The 15636-nt window shown below is 37.4% G+C and overlaps 1 protein-coding gene across 14 annotated transcripts in view; it reads right to left on the bottom strand.

Annotated features, from left to right (window-relative positions):
- Window positions 1-15636, bottom strand: part of MAGI2 (membrane associated guanylate kinase, WW and PDZ domain containing 2) — a 1467480-nt gene that overhangs the window by 492031 nt on the left and 959813 nt on the right. For all 14 annotated transcript variants that reach the window (XM_059886037.1, XM_059886041.1, XM_059886040.1 and 11 more), the window contains one exon: window positions 9279-9358. In XM_059886037.1, coding sequence (XP_059742020.1) covers window positions 9279-9358 — 80 coding nt within the window. The remainder of the gene's footprint in view (window positions 1-9278; window positions 9359-15636) is intronic.

Genomic DNA, 15636 nt, shown 5'->3' with positions numbered 1-15636 from the left:
ATGCCAGCCAGGAACAACCCAGAATTTTGTATCTGTGCACAACAATGGAATATCCATTGATTTACCCAATGATTTATTTTAATTTTATTATTTCCTCCAAAAAGATTCATATTCCTAAAATATTGTTTTTTCTTAGCAGCCTTGAGCTGAAATCAAGGAAACGGTGCTATATTATTGGATAAAGCATATCTCAAAGTGTTGCTATAGAAAATAATGACTAGCAATATAAACAATTAACAGTTGGTAGAATAAGAATTAATTGCTTCTATTAAGAAATTTTAAATTTCTTCATTTTTTTAAACAAAGACACCCCAAAATATCAGTATAGACAGAAAATACTCAAATTAGTTTGTTCATAATACTTAAACATTAGGAGTTCAATATTTACACATAAATGTATCTTTTTAATTTTAAAGTTTTAGTACTTGAATAGTAAATAGCTTTAGAGACTATTTTTTATTAAGTCTTCCTAGTGAAAAAATTTCAAGATACTTTACAAATATAATCCTGGCAGTTTTATCAGATTAGAAAACCAAATATTTAAGGGATATATTAATTTGGTTATATTTAATCTAGGATCTCTAATCATCAAAAAAAAAATTCAGTGAGAAAGTTCAAAGTCCCTATTTAAGGAAAATGAGTTATGTTGTCAAGAGACAGAATTTGAACTATGAAAATAAAAATGTCCACATCTGTCTGTCATTTCTATAAAATTCACTTAAGAAATGGCCTGAAATTAGTGTTTTCAATTATTTTAGAAAGGCAACCTCCTTCTCTTGAAAAAATCCATCCATTTAATAACTATTATGAAACAAAGCTTATGCTATCTTTGCTTATGAGTATTTTGGACATACATATTTTGGACTTTTTTTTCTAAGCTAGAGTAAGTAATAGTTCAGGCTTTAGTTAAAATAAGCTGAAAAGCAGTTTTCATGTACGTAAAAGGTTAAGATTATGTAAGCATTTCCCCCCCTATGGTAACATGAGACAAATACATTCATAGATACAAAATACACACATGAAGGCATCCCATTCACATAGCTTTAATTCTCTTTGTGAAATTTACAGCCACTTTAACAGAATGGAGATGGTGGTGAGGGCAATGGCCTGTCTACTAAAACCAGGCTGAAATTAGCTAGCTGGATAATTTTAGCCTAGATGGGTGTGTTCTTTTCTACCTCTTCAGAGCACGCTAGAGTAAGTAAAGGTTCTCAAGGTAGGCCAACTATTCTGAATTTCTTTGCCCTTGTTTTTCATGAGGCTGATTTGTTGGCTCAGAGCATACTTGAAAGAAAGTGAAGAAGCAATTTAGAGCCTATGACACAACAAACTCTGTGCTTCCTGTATGTGACACTACATTTGAGTGATATAGATATCCTTTCCATTTTACAGGTCAGAAAACCTAGGCTCCTAGAGATTAAGTAGCTACCTAAAAGCCCACAGACTGAGATTTAGAATAGAGCTTTCCTTGAAAAATTCTACATAATGTCCTTTCCTGAATACAATACCATAGTCCTACTGAGTTTAGTCATTTCTCAACCTTAAGGAGAGTCACACTGGGATTGAATTACTTTTGATATTAACCGTAATACAGTGATTCACGTGGACTGTATCGTCACTGGGACGTTTATGACTGGAAACATTTCAAACACCACAGTGCTAATTCTGAGGGCTGCGGACAATACGATAATGCTTTGTATGTAGTTCAGGCAATCTTACATCTGAATTCTTTAACAGTTAATTGCTATCTGCATTTTGTTAAAGACTATATTGGCGTGCTAAACAGTACTCCCCCAAATACTAATATTAGAATCCAGTGGTAGGTGGTGAGTTTTTTCTGCCATGTAGACTTGTTGCTAAAATTCCAAAAATGCACAGAGCCATGACAAATACAAAGAACACAATTACTTCAGTATTTGCAACCATACTGTGAGAGAAGGAAGTATGTTCTTACGTTTAGTAGTTATGTTATTCTTCAAACAAAAAGCAAAATGATTACTTTAGTTTCAATAGAATAAGTGGTTGTTTAGTAAGTATTTGTATTGAGTCATCCATGATGGCTTTTCTCCCCTTAATACTAATAAGAAAACATTTGTTAGTGCTTCTCTAATTCAAGGATAATTTAAATCAGGGTCCCATCTCTGTTTAACTCAGCTTCCTCTTCATAGTTGACTGAAGAATTACTTTCAGGCATCTATATAAACAGAACTGAAGGAGCATATATTTACAGATGCAATCCATATCTACATACACATCCATCATATGTACATTTATAAAATATGCACACATATACAACATGGGATTCAATCTTGTGAGATTAAATATAAATTATAATGATAATAAAGAATTTATGGTATGCAACCCAGTAAGGTCTAAATTGTATAATCTAAAAATTATTGCAATAAAATTTCTGCTACTAGGTAGGATGAAGTTAGCAGGTTATAACCCAAGAGAACACACAGAAAATCTAGATTAAATGTAAAAATAAGCAGTACAAGGGAATCAGAAAACTGCTGAAATAAAAGATCTAAAATGGTCTAAGAATCTGAAGAAGAAAGAACCCTGGAGAGGGAAGGAAAGATGTGTAGTTCATTTTTGTTGATTGGGCTGTGAGAAGAATCCAGCCTTCACCTGGGAAGAAGGCCATCATGGCAGGTGACAGAAATGGGCAGGCTGCTGCAGAATCTTGAGGGACTGACAGGCTCCAACAATGCCAGTCACCCCATGATGGTATCTGTCAAGTTCAGAAGAGGAGATACCCCTCGTCCAAGGTAAGGAGCAGTGGCTGTGCTTTGCTGGAGTAGACGTGAAGAGATACCCCATGTCCAAGGTAAGAGAAACCCAAAAGATGGTAGGTGTTGTGAGAGGGCATCAGAGGGCAGACATACTGAAACCATAATCACAGAAAACTAGTCAATATGATCACATGGAACACAGCCTTGTCTAACTCAATGAAACTAAGCCATGCCCTGTGGGGCCACCCAAGACGGGCAGGTCACGGTGGAGAGGTCTGACAGAATGTGGTCCACTGGAGAAGGGAATGGCAAACCACTTCAGTATTTTTGCCTTGAGAACCCCATGAACAGTATGAAAAGGTAAAATGATAGGATACTGAAAGAGGAACTCCCCGGGTCGGTAGGTGCCCAATATGCTACTGGAGATCAGTGGAGAAATAACTCCAGAAAGAATGAAGGGATGGAGCCAAAGCAAAAAGAATACCCAGCTGTGGATGTGACTGGTGATAGATGCAAGGTCCGATGCTGTAAAGAGCAATATTGCATAGGAATGTGGACTATTAGGTCCATGAATCAAGGCAAATTGGAGTGGTCAAACAGGAGATGGCAAGAGTGAACGTTGACATTCTAGGAATCAGCGAACTAAAATGGACTGCTGCTAAGTCGCTTCAGTCAGTCCCGACTCTGTGCGACCCCATAGGCGGCAGCCCGCCAGGCTCCCCCGTCCCTGGGATTCTCCAGGCAAGAACACTGGAGTGGGTTGCCATTTCCTTCTCCAATATAGGAAAGTGAAAAGTGAAAGTGAAGTTGCTCAGTTGTGCCTGACCCTCAGCGACCCCATGGACTGCAGCCTACCAAGCTCCTCCGCCCATGGGATTTTCCAGGCAAGAGAACTGGACTGGGGTGCCATTGCCTTCTCCAAAAATGGATTGGAATGGGTGAATTTAACTCAGATGACCATTATATCTACTACTGTGGGCAGGAATCCCTTAGAAGAAATGGATTGGCCATCATGGTCAACAAAAGAGTCTGAAATGCAGTACTTGGATGCAATCTCAAAAATGACAGAATGATCTCTGTTCATTTCCAAGGCAAACCATTCAATACCACAGTAATCCAAGTCTATGCCCCAACCAGTAACGTTGAAGAAGCTGAAGTTGAATGGTTCTATGAAGACCTACAAGACCTTTTAGAACTAACACCCAAAAAAGATGTCCTTTTCATTATAGGGGACTGGAATGCAAAAGTAAGAAGTAAAGAAACACCTGGGGTAACAGGCAGATTTGACCTTGGAGTACGGAATGAAGCAGGGCAAAGACTGATAGAGTTTTGCCAAGAGAACACAATGGTCATAGCAAACACCCACTTTCAACAACACAAGAGAAGACTACACATGGACATCACCAGATGGTCAACACTGTAATCAGATTGATTATATTCTTTGCAGCCAAAGATGGAGAAGCTCTATACAGTCAGCAAAAACAAGACCGGGAGCTGACTGTGGCTCAGATCATGAACTCGTTATTGCCAAATTCAGACCTAAATTGAAGAAAGTAGGGAAAATTACTAGACCATTCAGGTATGACCTAAATCAAATTCCTTATGATTATACAGTGGAAGTGAGAAATAGATTTAAGGGACTAGATCTGAGAGTGACTGATGAACTATGGACTGAGGTTCATGACATTGTACAGGAGACAGGGATCAAGACCATCCCCATGGAAAAGAAATGCAAAAATGCAAAATGGCTGTCTGGGAAGGCCTTACAAATAGCTGTGAAAAGAAGCGAAGTGAAAAGCAAAGGAGAAAAGGAAAGATATAAGCATCTGAATGCAGAGTTCCAAAAATAGCAAGGAGAGATAAGAAAGCCTTCCTCAGCAATCAATGCAAAGACATAGAGGAAAACAATAGAATGGGAAAGACCAGAGATCTCTTCAAGAAAATTAGAGATATCAAGGGAACATTTCATGCAAAAATGGGCACAATAAAGGACAGAAATGGTAGGGACCTAACAGAAGCAGAAGATATTAAGAGGAGGTGGCAAGAATACACAGAAGAACTGTACAAAAAAGATCTTCATGACACAGATAATCACGATGGTGTGATCACTCACCTAGAGCCAGACATCCTGGAATGTGAAGTCAAGTGGGCCTTAGAAAGCATCACTACGAACAAACTAGTGGAGGTGATGGAATTGCAGTTGAGCTATTTCAAATCCTGAAAGATGATGCTCTGAAAGTGCTACACTCAATATGCCAGCAAATTTGGAAAACTCAGCAGTGGCCACAGGACTGGAAAAGGTCAGTTTTCATTCCAATCCCAAAGAAAGGCAATGCCAAAGAATGCTCAAACTACTACACAATTGCACTCATCTTACATGCTAGCAAAGTAATGCTCAAAATTATTCAAGCCAGGCTTCAGCAATACGTGAACTGTGAACTTCCAGATGTTCAAGCTGGTTTTAGAAAAGGGAGAGGAACCAGAGACCAAATTGCCAACATCTGCTGGATCATCGAAAAAGCAAGAGATTCCAGAGAAACATCTATTTCTGGTTTATTGACTGTGCCAAAGCCTTTGACTGTGTGGATCACAATAAACTGTGGAACATTCTGAAAGAAATGGGAATACCAGACCACCTGATCTGCCTCTTGAGAAACCTGTATGCAGGTCAGGAAGCAACAGTTAGAACTGGACATGAAACAACAGACTGGTTCCAAATAGGAAAAGGAGTACGTCAAGGATATATATTGTCACCTTGCTTATTTAACTTATGTGCAGAGTACATCATGAGAAATGCTGGACTGAAAGAAGCATAAGCTGGAATCAAGATTGCCAGGAGAAATATCAATAACCTCAGATATACAGATGATACCACTCTTATGGCAGAAAGTGAAGAGGAACTAAAAAGACTCTTGACGAAAATGAAAGAGGAGAGTGAAAAAGTTGGCTTCAAACTCAACATTCAGAAAACGAAGATCATGGCATCTGGTCCCATCACTTCATGGGAAACAGTAGAAACAGTGGCTGACTTTATTTTTTTGGCTTCCAAAATCACTGCAGATGGTGACTGCAGCCATGAAATTCAAAGACACTTACTCCTTGGAAGGAAAGTTATGACCAACCTAGATAGCATATTCAAAAGCAGAGACATTACTTTACCCACAAAGGTCCGTCTAGTCAAGGCTATGGTTTTTCTAGTGGTCATGTATGGATGTGAGAACTGGACTGTGAAGAAAGCTGAGCACCGAAGAATTGATGCTTTTGAAATGTGGTATTGGAGAAGACTCTTGAGAGTCCCTTGGACTGCAAGGAGAGCCAACCAGTCCATTCTAAGGGATATCAGTCCTAGGTGTTCTTTGGGAGGACTGATGCTAAAGCTGAAACTCCAGTACTCTGGCCACCTCATGCGAAGAGTTGACTCATTGGAAAAGACTCTGATGCTGGGAGGGATTGGGGGCAGGAGGAGAAGGGGACGACAGAGGATGAGATGGCTGGATGCCATCACTGACTCGATGGACGTGAGTCTGAGTGAACTCAGGGAGTTGGTGATGGACAGGGAGGCCTGGCGTGCTGCGATTCATGGGATTGCAAAGAGTCGGACACGACTGAGTGAATTAACTGAACTGAACTGAAGTGGAAGTTTAAAATAAGCTGCTGCTGCTGCTGCTGCTAAGTTGCTTCAGTTGTGTCCGACTCTGTGCGACCCCATAGACGGCAGCCCACCAGGCTCCCCCGTCCCTGGGATTCTCCAGGCAAGAACACTGGAGTGGGTTGCCATTTCCTTCTCCATTGCATGAAAGTGAAAAGTGAAAGTGAAGTCACTCAGTCGTGTCCCACTCTTAACGACCCCATGGACTACAGCCTACCAGGCTCCTCCATCCATGGGATTTTCCAGGCAAGAGTACTGGAGTGGGGTGTCATTGCTTTCTCCGTTAAAATAAGCTAAAACCCCTGAAAGGCACCACAGATTTTTTTGTGGTTTTGCAGTGTCAAGTAGAAAAAAAAATTAACTGTTGGTGTTCAAGAGCTATTCAGGGGCACGCTCCACATGGACCCACTAGACCACGTTTGATCCTCTGGACCAAGTCCAGCCTGCTCCTATATTTTTTATGGTCCACGGGGTAAGTAAACTGTTTATACACTTCTAAATAATTGAGAAAAAAACAAAAGAAGAATAATATTTTAATTGGTAAAAATATATAAATCTCAAGTTTCTGTGTACCTGAGCTACGTTTATTGAAATAAATCCATGCTCTTTATTTATATATAGATTTTGGCCGCTTTTCTAAACAATGAGTAGCTGCAAAGAGACTGGGTAACCAAAGCCCAAAGTATTTATTACCTGACCCTCTATAGAAAATATTTGCTGACCTACAATTCTGGGTGGGCAAACACTGTGAGAAAAAAGCAAACTAGATGTAGATTGGGTCTCACCAAAGCTCAGTCCAACCTCACGTTGACCCAGTTCTGATCAGATTAAGGTAATTAGCCTCCATTCTATCTCCCTAGTAGAAGAAGGATAAATCTTTGCCAGTGAAACATATTATCATCTTAAGCCTCTACATTTTTTAAACATATATTACACATATTTCAGCAATTCAGAAAATTACTACCATTTTTTATCTGAATTGACTTGTGAAACATAAAGAACCTTGTCTTAACTAGTAGACTCAACACCAATGCATTAACACTCAATATTTTAAACAATTTTAACCTAAATAATTTAAATAAAAGAAAAAGAAGTAAAACAGAAGCAATATTATGACAAAAAGGTATTTTTCTTGTTAATAAAACCTAAGCTATGTGTCTGGAACAACAGCATTTTACCTAGATATTAGTTTCTATTGTAAAATACTCCAATAATATATGAAATAAAGTCTGTGGACTACTTATTTTGAACAAAATGAAAAACAGTAATTAACCAGTTATAAAACCATTATGAGCTATAAGACTCTATTCTAGGACCCATTTCTTAATGGCCAATGGATTCAGAGATACTGGTATATTTTAGGCATATACCATCCTGAAAAGACAGACGAGTATAGATATAGGAGAAACTGATAACATTGAAATGTTATAGTTATTCAAAATGTTAAACTCACATCTCTCCCGGGATTTCAAGATTTGACTTTAATCGCCTTTTATAATGAAAAAGAACAACTCAGAGAATAACAAGAGAGCTGAGAAGTTCAACATGTTAAAGAACTGCAAAATCACTGAATTCATCTGTGGCATAAGTAAATTGTAACTCCTAGATATAGCAGATCAGGTCATTTTAATTTATAACCAATGATACTTTGCAACACATGTCTTATGGGTATCAATGAAATGTACCCTAATTGTGCTCAAAATCTCATGTCACAATATAATTGTAAAAAATTCACATACATACAGCTACACTTGTATACAGAAGGCATACAGATATAGCTATGAATATAAAATTAAAGTGATAAAAATTAGAGACTAATGCATTCAAATACGTATGTGTAAATTGTATATTGATTTTCTAATTTAACCCAGTTGTATAACCAACTTATGAATATTTACCATATAACTTAAGAATGAACAATAGCATCTTGATATTATCTGAGACAGAATTATGTCAAAATTAAAGGACTTTTAGAATTACAGACCGTAAAAAGTTGACTTTATAAAAGCTTTTTAAAAAGTGTAAATATTCTTCATCACTTTCCTCACTTTTAAGAGCTCTTCAATGATGAGCTGTCTCTGATCAAGGCTCTAATAATTTGATCAGATAAAAACTATGAATGTGTTCAAATAATGAATCTTCAGGAGTATATGATATTTATCATTTTAGACAAATTGTAAGTACTCTTTCAACATTAAACTCAATAGTACAAAACTTATAAGTATCATCAGTAACAGATTTCATCTATATAATTTACTATATGAGAATAAGGTTTTCATTCATTTAATCATCAGGATTATTGTTAAAAACCCTTCACATAGATAAAAACAGTTGATTTTCAAGCAAGTTATACCATTACATTGGGAAATGTAAAAAACTAAAGATAACCCAGCACATTCATGCAATTAATTGTATTTAAACGCTTGGTTGAAAGAAAGAATATTTACATATATCTTTAAATCATGGATTCATTCCTTAGTAACTATTAGAATGTTATGCCTCACAACACAAAAATAAAGTATTACTTATAGTTTCATAGTACTTTTCTCTATACACCATATTCAATTCCAATGAAAAGATCAGAGTACTCAGAGAGACATATTGCAAACAAAAACTCCCTAGTAGGTGGTGGAAAGTAAGGCCAGGAGTCAAACAGAACCCACAGAGATGACAGAGCTCTGATATCCAGCACAGTCACCTTACAGAGAAAAAGGAAAACCACATGGCACTGCTGAAATGCCGAGTTAATTCTCTCTCCTATCTGAGCACTAAATATTACAGCTTTAAAATTGTCTCAATCAGAATACAGTTTCTTTAGACAAGACTCTCTTTTAAGAAATAGACACATTATTGAAGTGCAACGGCAAAACATCATAAAAACTTAAATAACTTACCATTTTCTTTGCACTCTTCTGGAGGTTTAGCCTTTTTCGCAAGTCGTGGATCCAGCCATGATGTTGTCTTTGTGTTATGGCTGAAAAGAAAAGAGATCACTCTGAACAGACACATACTGAAAGGAATCACGTTTATTCCTTAAGAGGAAAAAAAAAAAAAAACAGGGTTAGACCAACAAAATTGCAATCGATACACTTAATTTGCTTACTGGTTCTAAGTAGCCCTGAAGGAGGTGTAAGAGTAATTGTGCAAGGCAGCTGTAAATTTGGCAACCTCAGCTCCCTGTCCTCAAAGCAGCTATTTTTATTAAAATCAACTAGAATGTTGCCAAGTTAACCTCATTGAAAATGCAGAACTCATCCAGAGCAAAAGGAATTTATTACAAATACAGGATTCTCCAGTTGGAAGAGCACAGGCTGAAGGCTCTGATACTATTTCCTGAGTTTTGCAAAAGAATTATTTTCATCTTAAATCTGTCCTTTTCATAAACAGTTGTTTTGTTACTCTTTTAACTACAGAGTTGGCAGAGGGAGTACAAAAGTGATACAAATTATAGCATGTTCTTGGGATTCCTACATTTTCTCAAAAAGTGATTAATAGCAATTTCATTAACCCACATTTAGCTATCTTCCATCTAAATACTTTCAATCCAGCCAGTGGGTAAAAATGCTTGTATTCTAGCATTTCTGAATGGAATTTCTGGGAATTAATAATTTTTAATGATAATTTTGTTTTTAAAAAAATGATCTCTGGGAAGTCTTGCAAAAATCTAAAAAACAAAGGAGAGATGTTTTTAGAACAGTGTCTTTAAAAGAGGTTCTGGAATGACCTGCACTGGAATCATCTGGTGGATTTAATGCATCTTCTGGATCCTCATAGAACTACCAAATCAGAATCTTTGAGGTGAAGCTGTGAAATCTCCATCTTTGGCTAGCACTCCAGGTGATTCTTATACAGTCTGTGTTTGAAAACTACATTATGAATGAACTACATTATGGTTATGAATAGCTCATAAGCATACAGTGGAGCTAAACTATTTGCTGTGAATAGCTGTCTCAAGTTATCTTATCTGTCAATGGACAAAATATCAAGGAAGTGACATCTGTGAGGACTAAAAAGAATGATCAAAGTCACAGATGTAGAAAAGTGAGGTTTGTATAGAAAAAAGTTAGAATGTAATATGAAAGGGAAAAGTGGAAAATAGGTTAGAAATATAAATTAAACCCATATAACAAGATCTTCGAACACAGATGTAAGGAAGTCAAAATTACAATTATGATGTCAATTCACACGTATTGTCTGTTTCTTCAATGAGATTTAAATATATTTTATCATATTACAGTGTTAGCTAAATAATCTGATGAATCAATCTGCACTTAAAGCACAGTTCAGAAAAGTTTCCCAGGTAGCATATTTAATAGCAAACTTCTAGAGATTAAATGCCTACTTAATGAAGGGAATTTCAAGGCAGGAAGGAGGAGAGAATGGGTTAAGGAGGGCAATGAGCAAATGATTCCAGAGTGTTAAAGCACTGTTCAAACAGTGTTTTCTGGATGATCATATGTTTGCCCAAGTGCAGAGCCATCTCCGGTCTGAGAACCTAGACATTAATATCCTTGGGTCATGAACTTTCTGCTCTTAAAAAAGATTCCCTTTTATTTCTGACTTACATGTGGGGTAAAGAGAAAACACTTTCCAATCATTTTCTTCATACTTAGGAACTCCTCAATAATTGATCTTTCTGAGCAGGACTCTAATAAATCTGATGAGATAAAGTCTACGAATTTGGTGAAATTATAAACTGGTGGGAGGGTATGCTAGCTTTTATTTTCTCCACATGTGACTTCTGTAAAGTAGTATCTCATTCTGGTCCTGATCTGTAGTCATATCAATATCATCTAGTCTTTTCCTCTCAGTTAAAGACTTGATGTCTATGGACAGAATGGGGGTTATGACTATCCTAATGTGAGGAGAGTGGCACTGGGTTCAGTGCTCATTGATCCCATTTGAAAAATAAAGTCACTGTAAAGATGCACTTTATAGATATGCCTCAGTTCAAAGTATATATATATATATGTGTGTGTGTGTGTGTGTGTGTGTGTGTGTGTGTGTGTGTGTGTGTGTTGTTCAGTTCAGTTGCTCAGTTGTGCCTGACTCTTTGCGACCCCATGAACCCCAGCACACCAGGCCTCCCTGTCCATCACCAACTCCCAGAGTCCACCCAAACCCATGTCCATTGAGTCGGTCATGCCATCCAACCATCTCATCCTCTGTTGTCCCCTTCTACTCCTGCCCTCAATCTTTCCCAGCATCAGGGTATTTTCCAATGAGTTAGCTCTTTGCATCAGGTGGCCAAAGTATTGGAGTTTCAGCTTCTACATCAGTCCTTCCAATGAACACCCAGGACTGATCTCCTTTAGGATGGATTGGTTGGATCTCCCTGCAGTCCAAGGGATTCTCAAGAGTCTTCTCCAATACCACAGTTTAAAAGCATCAATTCTTTGGCACTCAGCTTTTTTTTATAGTCCAACTCTCACATCCATACATGACCACTGGAAAAACCATAGCCTTGACTAGATGGACCTTTGTTGGTAAAGTAATGTCTCTGCTTTTGAATATGCTATCTAAGTTGGTCATAACTTTCCTTCCAAGGAGTAAGCATCTTTTAAATTCATGGCTGCAGTCACTATCTGCAGTGATTTTGGAGCCCAGAAAAATAAAGTCAGCCATTGTTTCCACTGTTTCCCCATCTATTTGCCATGAAGGGATGGGACCAGATGCCATGATCTTCGTTTTTTGAATGTTGAGTTTTAAGCCAACTTTTTCACTCTCCTCTTTCACTTTTGTCAAGAGGCTTTTTAGTTCCTCTTCACTTTCTGCCATAAGGGTGGTGTCATCTGCATATCTCAGGTTATTGCTATTTCTCCTAGCAATCTTGATTCCAGCTTGTGCTTCTTCCAGCCCAGCGTTTCTTATGATGTACTCTGCACATAAGTTAAATAAGCAAGGTGACAATATATATCCTTGATGTACTCCTTTTCCTATTTGGAACCAGTCCATTGTTCCATGTCCAGTTCTAACTGTTGTTTCCTGACCTGCATACAGATTTCTCAAGAGGCAGGTCAGGTGGTCTGGTATTTCCATCTCTTAAAGAATTTTCCACAGTTTATTGTGATCCACACAATCAAAGGCTTTGGCATAGTCAATAAAGCAGAAATAGATGTTTTTCTGGAACTCTCTTGCTTTTTTGATTATCCAGCAGATGTTGGCAATTTGATCTCTGGTTCATCTGCCTTTTCTAAAACCAGCTTGAACATATGGAAGTTCATGGTTCTTGTACTGCTGAAGCCTGGCTTGGAGAATTTTGAGCATTACTTTACTAGTGTGTGAGATGAGTGCAATTGTGCGGTAGTTTGAGCATTCTTTGGCATTGCCTTTCTTTGGGATTGGAATGAAAACTGACCTTTTTCAGTCCTGTGGCCACTGCTGAGTTTTCCAAATTTGTTGGCATATGGAGTGCAGCACTTTCAGAGCATCATCTTTCAGGATTTGAAATAGCTCAACTGGAATTCCATCACCTCCACTAGCTTTGTTCATAGTGATGCTTCCTAAAGCCCACTTGACTTCACATTCCAGGATGCCTGGCTCTAGGTGAGTGATCATACCGTCGTGATTATCTGGGTCGTGAAGATCTTTTTTGTACAGTTCTTCTGTGTATTCTTGCCACCTCCTCTTAATATCTTCTGCTTCTGTTAGGTCCCTACCATTTCTGTCCTTTATTGTGCCCATCTTTGCATGAAATATTCCCTTGGTAGATATGTGTTGATGTCTATGTTTTTATGTGCTACCAAAAAACTTGGGAGGTAAGCAAGGAAAATAAACTTCCCTTCTATTTACCCACACCTGCTTCTTCCAAATTCTTCCCCTATTTTGGAGCAAAGTCATTTCTAGGTCTCTAAGATGTATTCACAAGAGGACACACATCTTTAAATAAGTATGAAGGCGACATTACTAAGCCACTGCAGGCAGTCAAATTACTATTTCTATACCGCTCCAACATGGGTCTCTAATGCTGTCTAATTTAGTAGAGACTCATGAATTTCCTATTTTTCCTGAGTTTATATAAAGCATTTCATTACAGGATGATTTTTTCAGGTTGAACTAGCATTAACCGTGTGTCACTTTAATACATTTTGACAGATTGAGTCTCTTATAGTTAACAGCATTCTTAGCTGATCCTCTGAACTGATTCTGAAAGAAAGTGGGTTGTAGTTACCTCCAGTAATTGTCACAAACATCTCATGAATATACAGCATGGTATTTTCCATCAGTGGCTCTCACAAGCCTTGTAGTTTTCACGCTTCTTTAAGATGCCTTACAAAGGGGATATTTTTAATGCATTTGGGAGACAACAGACTAGGTGGCTTTTCCACTTTCTTAAATTATTTAATTTTTAAACCTCAACAATTCCACTTGAAAATAAGATTTGACATTGGGCAGGAGATTGTGTAAAAGGGGACCACTGAGGGATTTTTCACAATCTGCACACCATCCTTCCTCAAGAGTTAAGAATGTGATTTCCTGTCACTTTCATTACTGAAGATGCAGAGGCAGATGAAGATGCAGATGCAGATGCAGAACACCAAATTTCTGCTTTTCCCCAAATTGTGAGGAGCATGAATAACAAGAAGGTAAGATGCTAATTCTATATAACCCTGTATTTCAATACTAGTTTCTTCGACAGAGACACATACACATATATAGGCTGCCTTTGCAAAGAAACTTTTTCTAGTTGAGGACTGAAATACATATTTTCCAGGAACTTTGAATCACAGTAATATACTACTCTGTATATTTCTATGGAGAAGGCAATGGCACCCCACTCCAGTGCTCTTGCCTGGAAAATCCCATGGACAGAGGAGCCTGGTAGGCTGCAGTCAATGGGGTCGCGAAGAGTTGGACATGACTGAGCGACTTCACTTTCACTTTTCACTTTCCTGCATGTATTTCTATGTCTAAAGTTAATGTGATGATTATGAAGAGTAAGAGATCAAGTGGAGTCAGTAGCTATTCAAGTTCTATCACTGTCATATATTAAAACCTTAAGGAAAACCTTAAAAAATGGTATATCCAAAAGTCTTTGATGTTAAACCATCAGGAGGACTGGGGTAAACCAGAAGTGAAATTTCATTCAGCCCTGCACTTCTAGTTTAAATTCACATCAGAATGGCCTTGAAGACATGTGATAGGCTGACTTGTAATGAATTTGAAATTTCTGGATAATTTTTTAGTTTAACCTTTTCCAAATTGACAAAAGCAGCACAATAAATAATAACATCTTATCTGCCGAGGAAACAGTCTTCTCATACAGAAAATGCTTCCCTTTAACAGGAAAAGCTGCTGACATTATGCCATACCACTGCAAAGATATTCTTATTATCTTGTAACATTTCCTGATTGCCTATTTTGTCAGGGACTGTGCTAGAACTTCCATAGCATCACTTCATTTAATGCAAAAGAGTCTTTGCGGCTAGTATTTTTAACTCCATTTTACAGAAAAATGAAGGCTGAGAGAAGATGAGTGACTTGCCTAAGGATACACGCCTAGTGCATGAGAGTAGAAGAGCTGGCATTATACAGACATATCTGACTCCCAACGCCAAGTTTTTTTTTTCTTTAATGATCTGAAACCAGAGACATAATAAATCTAAAACTTTTCTTTTTATACAGAGATGCTTTATTTCACTCTCTTGGATAACAGTTAAAGATCTTTTTCCCAGTTTCATAGCCAATGGTTTACAAACTGAGACTTTTATCTCCTTTGTGAGAATAGTAATCACTGATTAAATTCCTTTGTGTTGAATGACTTGTACTTGGTATTATATTAAATTGTACATGCATAGAGATATTATCATTAAGAATATTTTCTCCTTATAAACTTGAATTCTCTATTCAAATCATTTAAAATCAAATTGAATATTTTTTCCAGAATAGTCTTACAATGGTGATATATATAATCTACAGGTGAATATTGAGTCATAGAGGTTATAAAGAATTAGGTTAATAAATAAGCTTTCAAATGAGCAGAGTATTTATTAGGAGTAAAACAAAATTTTCATACAGGTCATGCCCACTCTATCCTCTATTCTTTTTTTTTTTCATTTACTCTATGTTTTTCCAGTTGGGCTCAAACCTGTTAATGGTTTCCTAGGTATATAAAAGGCTCTATGTTGACCCAATTCAAATCCAATTTTAAGACAACTCCTCTTTTCATTTTTCTCTTCCTTCTGTTTTCTTTTACTCTTTTCTTCCTACCTTTGTACTGACACTGAAATCAAAATAATATTTTCACTACTG

The sequence above is a fragment of the Bos taurus genome, chromosome 4, assembly GCF_002263795.3.
Source record: "Bos taurus isolate L1 Dominette 01449 registration number 42190680 breed Hereford chromosome 4, ARS-UCD2.0, whole genome shotgun sequence".
Classification (NCBI taxonomy): domain Eukaryota; kingdom Metazoa; phylum Chordata; class Mammalia; order Artiodactyla; family Bovidae; genus Bos; species Bos taurus.
This window is presented reverse-complemented; position numbering and strand designations above follow the sequence as displayed.